Below are 11,749 nucleotides of genomic sequence, written 5' to 3'. Positions count from 1 at the left end.
GGCATGCTCATCCTGGCAATTCAGGGAAGTCAATGCTCGGTACCTACAATCTACATAAAAGTCGAGTATGTATGATCCTTGAATAGATCCAATCCCTGTAAATTGAGACAAATGTGAGTTGGGGAGTCAAAATTTGGTCAACAACATCAGTTTCTACGAGATGGACAAGAAGCACACCCGATTGCTATGCGATAGCTCTCCAATGTTTTCTTCCTTTTTTCTCTTTTAACAAAACCCAAGGGCTAGACGGGGGCTAGCACAACATTCTGTAAATTGAATATGTGACATGGATAATAGATGCAAAGTTCGAGCATAAATAATAGAAATGATTATACAATCAGCATAAGGAAGGAAGTTGTGATGTCTCAAATAAAAAGGAGAATTCTTTGAGGTGATTATGTATCCACTTAATTAGCAATCAATAATATACAAATTACCGTCTCCTTTCTGATGGTTGTGCGGTTAAGGAAAAGAAGACGATGAGCACTCAATACAGATATTACGCAAAGTAAAAACATCAACGAGTGTGTTGCTTCCTGTATCTTTCTATGGAGGAAATATGTATATTGACCCTCAAATTATTTGTGAATGCTTCAACATGATCCAATGTTGTCTCCCACAACCATCATGATGTGTAGAAGGGAAAAGGGTATGTGCCTAGTCATTTAAGCACAGTCGGGTGCACCAAGCGATCTCATTTGAAGAAATACTACCCAGTAATGATTGGTTGCTATGCACCATGATCTTTAAAGTCCTCTTCAATGGTACATACCACAAAACGCATATGAAAGCATCTTTCGGATTGATATAAGATCTGATAGATAATGACAATTATAAGTTATCGCAGTTGATAAGAAGCAATTTTTAACATCAGTGGAAGTCAAAATGATAAATATTCAATGGAGGATGAAAATTGATTTATGCGTTATATTTCCTATATGGGCTCACTTTATGAAAGGAAATATTTGAATCACAAGAACAAAAACATATGGAATTCAGATTCAGAGGGATTCTGGCATCTTCAAAGAGGTCTAAATGTCGATGAACTCGAGCTTCAAAGGCAACAAATGGGTTCAGTCAACTTGTGACAATCTTGATCATAGTGATTAAGAGGGAGTTTTACTGTCGAAGGTGAAACACTTATGAGTTAAACTTGATTGATTATTATACTAATGAGATCATATAAATGCCTTATGGGCCCTGTGTAAATCATGAGGAAGTGACGACTTCCAAATGATTATCACTTGTATTTGTTAATGTTATTGGAAGATGACAATCTTACAATAACTTAATCTTCTATCATGATAGACATCGTGTGATGGCTGGAACAAATCATGATAGATGATTTCTAGCATGGTGGATTCAATCCCTTAATCAAACCATCACTTTCTAGATTGTGACATACAACGTGTGATGGTTGAAACCGATCACAATAGATAATAAATGTTCCTATGGTAAGTACACATTACCTTTGAACAATTTTGAGTTATGGTGAATATCATGAGACTTGATATTCTTAATAAGACCATATCTCTAATATCATATTGAGATGATATCTAAAACTAGGTATCACATGTTAGGTGATTCCTCATATCACGTGTTAGGTGATATGTAAAACTAGGTATTAGGTGTTAAGTGATTCCTCATATCATACGTTAGGTGATATGTAAAACTAGGTATTATATATTAGATGATACTTCATATCACGTGCCATATGATCACAAGATGTAATATGATTATACCATTTATCTTCCCTAACTAAAAGGAAGTGTTGATGTTTGTAGCATCAATCAGATGTCAAATAAGTTGACATTCAAATATCAAATGAGTTGATATTCAAGAAATAGAAAGTCAAATAAGTTGACTTTCAAATGTCAAATGAGTTGACATTTGCTAAATGAGTTGGCATTCAATAATCTAGTAAGTCAAATGAGTTGACATTCTTGAAACCATTATTTACGTTGAGGTAATATGTTATTCATATTGTGTATGAATCTTGTTTATCCTCTCCAAGCTAAGAGGGAGTGTTAATAATTAGTAGTTTTAGTTGGATAAATCATAGTGCAAATATATTACATTTATAAGTGTGAGATATTAATATATGAGATATTTATTATATTAATTACATTCTAATGAATAGACATGTCTTGTGAAGAGACATGTCTATCCATACTTCATCCTATATTAGAGAGATGGCTGCCATATGGTAAGTACATACCAAAACATTGTGACAGTGCTATTAAATTTGGAACAGATCTCAAAAACATTAACAAGTTATTACACTTCAAGCTACTTCAATGTAATTTTGTCGTAGCTTGAAATATAATCATTTAAGCCATTATACTTTCAACTCCCTTAATAAATATTATACCTAAAACTTGAACCTATAATTTAAAATTTTAGATTTTCCATTTTGTTTTCAAAACTTGCATATCTTGTAATCTAACATTAAAGCCAAAGTTAAGATACCTTTTCCGCACAAAAGTAAACACCAAAACATAAAACATAAGAAATTATTATATAGAGATGTGCCAATTTTACCTTGAAAAGGCCAACCAAAAGTATTAAAAAAAAAACTATACAGAAAAAACAAAAAAAATCAAGAATCAAAACACACGTCCACGTAGAAAGGTTAAAAAATAATCATTAAGCAAGGACTCATTGAAAGTAAGGAATGATGATGCCTTGGGATGAGTTCTCTTTCAAGTTACTTCTGTGTGTTTTTTCTTTAGTTTGAATAGGTCACGTGTAAAATATCGTAGTTTTTTTTTTTTAATGTGCTCTGTGCACTTATTTTGAAACCAAATTTTATTTTATTTTATCTAGTTTTTCCCTATATTTCATCTAAGATTACTGTTGAAGTTTTCGTGTGCTCTCTATATATTTCTTGTTTAAGTAAATCAAATAGTTTTTTGCTTATTGAAAATATTGCAAAACTGATCAAGATCATAGCTTTGATACAAATCCTTCCATTTGATTCGATGAATATTCTGTTAAATATTTCCAAATTTTGTGTTTTTACATAGTTTAGTTTTAGATGAAGAGCACGAACATTTCCTAGCTGTAGAAGTAAAGGTTCAAGCTAAAAGTCAAACTTTCACGTTGCGTATAAGTACTGATTAGCCTTTGCCGTGAACTAAAAAGAGAGTTTCTTTGGCTTGTTTGCACAGTGTGCTCAAAATCGAGGGATTTAACTAGTCATATTGTAAGCTAGAGGCTGATTTCTCAATTTCTACAGTTTGGTTTACTTTTTAGTTACACGTAAGGTTCCTCGTATAGTTTTAAGAATGGTGTGTCCTTGCTATTTCACTTTGAGGTGTCCTGAAAGTAAAAACATGAACACTTCTTAGAAGCAGGGGACAAATAAGAAAAAATAACATAAATGAATTGTAAGGTCTTTCAACTTATGGCATGCGCAAGTTTGTGACTATGATAATGATGTCGATAAAGATAACCAAATTTGAAAGCATGGCATTTCTGAAACATCATAAGATAAGAAAACTTCGAACCATTCCATTAACGAAATAGATTTGCTTCGATTGACAAAATAACTCACTAGGAAGCTATAGAGCTCACAAGGCTATTAAAACATCAAGCATGCAATGGAAACTTTACTTCCTCTCAACACGATAGATTCTATGCTCAAAAAAAATCATTTGTACCATGGAGGAGCACTTGAATATTATACCATTTATTCCATCTCTTAGACAATCTAATTTGAATGGCAAGATTTTATTCTGAATATTTTACCAATAATATGGACAAGGTTCTACAAGAAATGGTACATGCTCAATATATTGCTTTTCTCTTCACAAGTCTCATGTGTTAACGGCAATCTTAAATAAATATGGATCAAGTACTCCAGGAAACAAAATTTAGATAGTGGACTAAGAACCATTAGGAACAATAATAATGAAACAATAGGCACAAGCATGTACGCTGAAAAAATAAAGCCCTTCAATTAAATCATCAGAAGATATGATCTATGTTTGAAACGTAATCACATATTCCATGATCAAATAAACTATTCCATAATAATGGGCTTGGTACATCTTGTGTGTACATAAAATTACAATGATGGAAGTACCCAGCTACAGTGCTGAGTTTAACTTCAAAGAATGATTGCAGTAGTTTACCAAAGCAACCTAAGAGAACCTGCAGTGGTCCACGAAGGAGGGAACGGTATTAGAACACCCATGCTTGCCAAGAACGGAACAGAAATCAAAATCTACCACAATAAGGTTCAAATTGAACAAAACTGTTACCTCACTAAGACAAAATTTATTTTATTCTGATGAAAGATAGTAACCAAAAAACAGGAAATATATCAGGACATGGTAATTAGACATGGATATAATTTTAATGAGGCCGTGGTAATACGCTACATAACAGATTAAGGATGTGCTTTTACTCAAATTATTCAGAAAAGTAAAAACACCTAGCAAAGCGTAGGATCTATTTAAATAGTTTCTCCAAGGCAGTTCCTAGAGCCTTTAGTGAGCCAAACCAATGCATCACCACCTTAGGGAGAGTATTTTCCAATACCATATGTAATTAAAATTTGATATTATTACTCAAATTATTCAGAAATGTAAAAACACCTAGCAAAGCGTAGGATCTATTTAAATAGTTTCTCCAAGGCAGTTGCTAGAGCCTTTAGTGAGCCAAACCAATGCATCACCACCTTAGAGAGAGTATTTTCCAATACCATATGTAATTAAAATTTGATATTATTACTCAAATTATTCAGAAAAGTAAAAACACCTAGCAAAGTGTAGGATCTCTTTAGATAGTTTCTCCATGGCAATTGCTGGAGCCTTTAGTGAGCCAAACCAATGCATCACCACCTGAGAGAGAATATTTTCTAATACCATGTGCAATTGAAATTTGATATTATCAACTGTGCAGGAGAAACATTCATGACGAAAAGTTATCGTGCTTCAACCTCATCACCAGTGCCCCTCCATCTCTAATACTATCAGATCCAGAATTTCCAGACTCTAGATAAGAGACCACAGATAGACTGGCACTTTTCCCTTATTAAGAAGGGCATAGCCTCCTCAATGGCTAGAGATCACCAACAGTCATTCAGGCAGTTTAAAATGATACACTTGAGATGAATGGGTAACTCCAATTTTTGAAATATCATGCAGAGAAAAGAGTCCCAAAGCCCCATTTCATATAGCAAACACAGAAAACAGTTCATATCAAACAAATCAACAATCCCCCAAGGATTTCCTTCACCACACAGGAAACCAAATGCAGTGCATGCTGGACTGATGTAGGTAATAAATGACTTATCTTGCCTTCAGCAAGCACAGCTAAAGAAATCTAACGACATTTCTGCAAACTTGCGACGAGTGTATAATGATAATCAATTCAAATATGCTCCAGGGGCGTGGAAGGAAATTAATGAATCAAAATGTAAAGACCTGTAACTATATTCATATGAGACAAAACAAACATAGATAAAAATTAAAATCTATATTAATTGGCACTGGGTGCACCTATGTGCAAATCTGACAACAAAATGATCTTGGACACACTACAGAAAATCCGAAGCCTGAATGATTCTGGACACGACAGCTCTCAAATCTGAACATCTTGATGACTAATGTCAATCTGTATGGTTCTGCTGTCACTCTGGACCAGAAACTGCTTTTAAAAGATTTCCATCGCTGAGAAACCAAGACCATGAACTTTTAAAAGATTCCTATGGCCAAGAAATCAAGACCATGAACTACTTACTGAGGTTAACACACTTGAAGATTCCTGTCTCTAAACCCCGCCAGCTTCTCTGACAGTGTCACAAATGTGAAAATAAAGTTTGACTTCTGTTTTTCTTCCCAATATTTTTTATGCTTAATGCTCCTTGTATCCCTCAATCATAGGAAAAATAAGTGAAGAATCTATCCTTTAAATTGATAGCAAACTCAAACGGTAAACTAAAATGATATGAGCTCAAAGATATCAGCAATGCAGCCAATATAAACTGGAACCTCCATCTCTCACTGGTTACAAAACACCTCAAAGAAGGAGGAAGAAAATTGGAAATTCAGCATCTGGAATGCAGGGAATGGCATGTATTCTGATTCACTGAATGACAACTGGAACACAGGACCACCATTAAAAAATTTATTACCTCCACAAACATAAATGAATCTATATGCTCAAGGATCAAGAAATTGGTGAACTTGATGGATAACCTACGAGTGTCATATTTCAGTAGAAAATGGATTTTTTCAACTCTCTAAACAACCTAACTGTAGTGTTTTGTTGCAAACCTACACCAAGAGATAGGGTACTGTTTGACAAAGAATAAACGGATCCAAGATACTATAATCCAGACGCATAAAATTCAGGGACTGTGTAGTGGCTAATGCCTAATCCCTGTTTCACTAGCCATTCCACAAAGACAAGAAAATGAAAGATTGATGATATGGTAAGCCACCATATGTGGCTTGAAATCTGTGAAAAACATGTGGCTCTAACTACATGACAAAGCGCTGACTGCAAAAAGTCTAAAACAAAAATGAATCCAAGGTCCAACCATTTGTACCAAGTTACCAACCATTGGAATACAAAATGGACAAGCATGAGAAACACTTTCCAGGTCACTCAATTAATACAGATTAGAACACAATGACAAGGAGCTAATCCAAAATTAACTTTGACATGCCCGTGACTTAAGAAAGTGCATAATATCACACCAAGAATTGTCATTTGAAATATAGGTTTAAAAAGAAAAGTACAAATTTTCATAGGAAACTCCCCGGACCAACAAGCAATCATCGGAACTCTATAGTGCATTATCACGTGTACAGCTCTAGCTTAGTCACAGGAGAAAGCAGATTCAAACCACTGAACATAATGGACATACAAGTTGCTAAAAAATAGAATGTTCCCTTCCATCACACCCAACCAATTTTAGAACTAAGGAAAGCCAGATGGATAGTACCCCAAAACAGCCAAGATAAATTAAATTTTGGCGGACCAACATAACATAACCCAAGTAAAGTTGTGATTAAAAGAATAAATCACAACCAAACTTGTACAAGGCCCTCCTCAGTTGATGTAGAAGACTCGGCAAGGTGATTCAACAACAAATTAGATGTTCTAGGAAATATGGCAGACTTAACAAGATCTATCTCTCACTGAAATCCAAAGAAAAGAAAAGGCACTATACAAAGTCACTGACCAAATGTCAAAACTAAGCCTTCAACAAAGGACCCACACTCTTATTATCATTTGTCTGAGACACAGCCAACTGGTAGCCAAGATGCAACACCAAATGCAATAGGAGCAAAGATACATTAAGCCAACAACCACAACAAACAACACTCTGAATTGTTTCAAACAAAGATTGATAAAAGGAATTTGAAGTTGAAAATGTAACAAGAATTTTTATTTTTAAAATCAAAAATCATAGCGCAATCCAAACTCCTTGCTACCCTTGCCAACTCCACCCCCTTCCTTCTACTTGCTACATCCAACTGTTTAATCCTTTTCCCAGAATTTATTATTCAAAGTTCCTAACAACCTCCCTTCCATCATGTCCCCACATCCAACTAGATTTACCACCCCAAGTATGCAATGTGCTCCACATCCCCCTTCCATGAAGAACCAGCTCCCCTCTCCCCAAGATGTGTCCCTCCAAATGCACCCTTCCTAAAACTCCCTTTGCATTTTGCTTCCTCTCATACACATGGATGCAACCATCAGCACTAAAAGAGTTCAGAGAATTCCTATAATGTTTGTCCCATGACAGGGGCAGCCAAAGTGGTATGTGGCTAAAAGACTAGCACAGAAAAAAAAGTTACTGGTCAAATAATTGATGTTATGTTCCTTTTTCTGAAGACTCTATGGTTTACAGTTTACACACTCTGGAATGTTAGGTGACCATTTTTGTATAACATTCACGCACTACTTGAGTCAAACTTCTCTACAATATCTAATGTACTTCATAGTTTCAGTGCTAATTAATATAGTTTTTAATATTTTATCTGGGTTTTTATGCATTTATCTTTGCTGTCATGTTTTATGTAAGGTATTTTTCCATGTGTTAGGTTAAACCCTAGACTGATAATTTTGTGGAGCTTACATATTTTGTTTAACATATTTGACTCTTTCTCCAAAAAGAGAAGGAAACTAATACTACATGCAATAAATCAGGACCTAATTATCATTGTAGACTTCCATAACATTTAAAGATTAGTATAAATTCCCAGATGCCAAATTACAAAAATATGTAAACTTGAATCTCTGTATAAGCATGTAATAATCTTGATAACTAAACTGCTGACACAAAGAAACGCTATTCAAGTTTCAAATGACTGCTCAACTACCTGCTACATATAAAGGTGTATCTAACTATACCAATGTTATTTAACCCTAATCATAAACAAATTTGGCAGAAATTACAGATAATGCAAGCGCAACATGAGATAGTTGAGCAATTGTCCCAAGATTAAAAGGCTATCTGCAGATATACACAGTGTATGAGGTGCATCCAAGAGATGTCTGGAGATGCATAATGCTTCATTATAATGATTAAGATGTTACAAGTTTTTTTTCCATTTATTCTTCGACAAAGATTTCTCACTAAATGTCACTTGAAAACTAAAAAATAAGCACAACATACTGCAGCTTGTCTAATAGTAAAATTTCTCTCCCTTTCCAGTGCTGCCCAGTTATGCCCTCCTCTTTCCTCTCCCACTCACCCCTTCTACCCTTACGAGGAAAAAGGAACTCTAAATTTTCGAAAACAGGAGCAACTAAATCTAAAAGTTCCAAGGAACAAACAAATCATATGGCAATAGTTATACCCACCATTTTATAGCACCGTGTAACAATTGACTGCAGAAGAAGAGAATTTAAATATGCCAATTTTCCGGCACTGCAGGATGACTTCTATCCATAGGTGATGCATATTCTTCCCAGCCTGACTTAAAATCTTTATCTATGTTTTGGTGTTCAGCACCACCTTGAGAGATGCTATATTTTGTATGCCCAAGCACCTCATTCGCAAAGGATTCAGACTGAGTTTCAGCTGCATTCGGGCTTGTAGACACACCTCTGTAATGACTGAAACTTGAGTCCATATTAGTCTTTAAAACGTCAACCTGTTCCTTCGGAACTTCTCTAGCTTCTTTAAGCTGTCCATCACAAACGAGGCTCTGTGCATTGTTGACTGTTCTGCATTCTTCAATTTTAATATTGGATTTCATTGAAAATTCATTTTGCTTAGGTCCCCCTGAACAGCAAGATCCCGGAGGAAATTGTTTGGCTTTTGGAGAATATATTTTGTTTGAAGAGGGATGACCTGTTTCTATGCATGGAGGACTAGAAAACGAATCACATTGCCGAGATGCATGACCAACCATGTCATCATCAACTGCGGCTGACATTTGACTAGAACATTCCTTGGCTGCCATTTCGTTGCCATATCTTGAAAAATTTGTATTGGCAGAGTCCTGCACTGTCAGATTGGAGATACCTTGTTCATTTTTGCTCAGCATTGCTTGTTTATTCTTGTTATACAACAAACTAGTCCTTTTAAATAAATCAGAAGTCTTGTTTCTTTCGTTAACCGAACCAAAAGAAGGTGAAACATGAGTAGATTTAGAATTTTCTGACAAACGTGGTGGTGAAAGTCCTGGAACAGGAGGCTCAGGTTCAAGTGTATCTTGGTCCAAAACATCTGGTTCATTCTTCTTGGAATGAAATAAAAATCCTTGCCGCTGTATTTGATTGGCCGGGGCCTGGGATATATGGTGGAGTGGAAGTGGCCTAAATCCAGGATGGACACCAAATGGAGCACCTATAGGTACTGCTAGTGTACGTGGATCAGGAGGAAATCCAGGAAGAGAAACTGAACATCCAGAACTGTGGAATGGCCGCACTATGTTGGTTGTTTGTTGCATTGAGAAATGCTCGCATGGAATACGGCAAGGAGTAGTGCTCATTACTCCTCCAAATTCTCTTGGTTGCATACCTCGAATTGCTGAGGTATCAACCGACTTGCAGACAGGCAAGCCATGAAGCTTCTGAAAGAGTTCTAAAGGTATACCATATGCAACTGGCATGTGAGGAGAAGCGGCCTGGGTTAATCCATTTCCAACTCCATTTTCTTGTGGTACAAATGGAATAACTCCTACAGGGGATGGTGCTGGCTGCATAATCATATTTTGGTTGGAATTTATTATTGGTATTGTGCTGACTTGAACTCCATTCTGCAGTTCAGTTTTCTTGTCCAGTGTATGTGTGCCACCTGCAATGCCTGGTCTATTCTCATGAGGCCCTGTTTCACGAGAAAACATGTTCTTTTGAGATGAAGGATATCTTGGAGGCCATCTGTCATTTTTGTTAAAGAATTTTCTCCTCGGACCTTGGAGCCACTGTCTTTCCTCTGAAACATTAACTGGAGGAAAGCTCTTTTGTTCCTGTGAACAAGAATAATCTCCAGGAGTTTCATCTTTTGACGATGAATCTGATCGCTGTTTCTCAGCTCCAAGGGACTGCCTTGAGTCGCCCAGATTACATGTCCTTTCACCATTTCTAAAGGAGTCCGGTTCATTTGAATTACATTCATTACCAGGCTCAAATATTACTCCCTTCTCTTTCTCTTCTATTACCCTGGCAGTCTCTTTCTCATCAATGAGTTGCCCACAATTTGCTATTGCACCATCTTCAGGTTTTCCTGGCGTGCTGGATTTGATTGAAAAAGATGCCTTATGATTTAAAGGAAGCTTGTCCTTTCTCCAGGTTTGATTGTTGGCTTTAATAAGTGAAGGTCCACGGGGTGATTGCTTTACCTCAAACGATTTTCGAACAGGTAAAATATCCCAGATCTCTATAATTTGACGAGCAAGCTTTTGCACCTGCGATACCAAAGCACATACACAGTCAATTTGCATGTCTACATGTACTGCCAAACATAAGCCTTGTGACAATCTGGCCACAAATGCCAATCCCACAATCTGCCTTCTGAGTAAGTTAATCACACATCTGGTTGCTAAAAAAATGGAAAAATACCTGGTATTTGATCTAATCTACTAAAAAGTATGCTGCTGTTTAGAAGCTATAACATCTAGTAAAACAGAAAGCAGATGGCTGTTGAAAAGCAGAGGCTATTTATGGAACAGACATGTTACCTCTGGATTTTCATGACGTGTGAGCTTCCAAATAGACTCTTCAAAGCTGCAAAACCCACCGGATACGAATCATGTAACGCACATATACTTAGTGTCTAGAATCTAGTCTCTTGGTAAAACTGGAAAAAAAAATGTCAATACATGACCATTAAGAGGGTAGCAAGCACATACAAAGGATTAGTACAAAATAAAATTTAGTTGTGTAGTGAGGTGTGATACATAAAGACTTAAAAGTCTTAAGAGAAGAGATGTGATATCTTAGACTCTCTTTTGATAAAACCACTCGCAAATTGTATTTCATGACACTCCCCTCATGTTATTAGTTACTTTATAAGTTTATACCATGGTCACTTGACACACAAGTTCAATTGTCTGAGCATCATACTAAACCCAGAAAAAGGAGAAGAGTAAAAAAATGGCTTAGTTTTCAAGACCCTGTCATGGATTCTATCCATGGCGATTTGTAGCAACAACTCATAACAAATTACGTCCTATACTGGAAACAATTAGGATAGCAGTAAAGAAAAGTGGAGAAATTAGAAGGATGTATAAATATTAAAACATATTACACCTATTCTTTAGTTTTAAAAGAAGCT

General features: G+C 35.9%; 1 protein-coding gene across 1 annotated transcript in view; it reads right to left on the bottom strand.

Moving 5' to 3' along the window:
• Positions 1 to 3,935: 3,935 nt before the first annotated feature.
• The window catches only part of LOC149551300 (uncharacterized), an 83,491-nt gene continuing 75,677 nt past the window's right edge, over positions 3,936 to 11,749 (bottom strand). Inside the window, exons 16-18 of the mRNA XM_089786853.1 lie at positions 11,154 to 11,199; positions 8,830 to 10,880; positions 3,936 to 4,155 (exon numbers count right to left, since the gene is read on the bottom strand). Of these exons, the coding sequence (XP_089642979.1) occupies positions 8,874 to 10,880; positions 11,154 to 11,199 (2,053 nt within the window). The 3' untranslated portion in view covers positions 3,936 to 4,155; positions 8,830 to 8,873. The remainder of the gene's footprint in view (positions 4,156 to 8,829; positions 10,881 to 11,153; positions 11,200 to 11,749) is intronic.

The sequence above is a fragment of the Cupressus sempervirens genome, chromosome 6, assembly GCF_028749045.1.
Source record: "Cupressus sempervirens isolate cs-2001-9-10 chromosome 6, ASM2874904v1, whole genome shotgun sequence".
Lineage (NCBI taxonomy): Eukaryota > Viridiplantae > Streptophyta > Pinopsida > Cupressales > Cupressaceae > Cupressus > Cupressus sempervirens.
The sequence above is the reverse complement of the archived record's forward strand: the minus strand, read 5'-3'. Positions and strand labels throughout refer to the sequence as shown.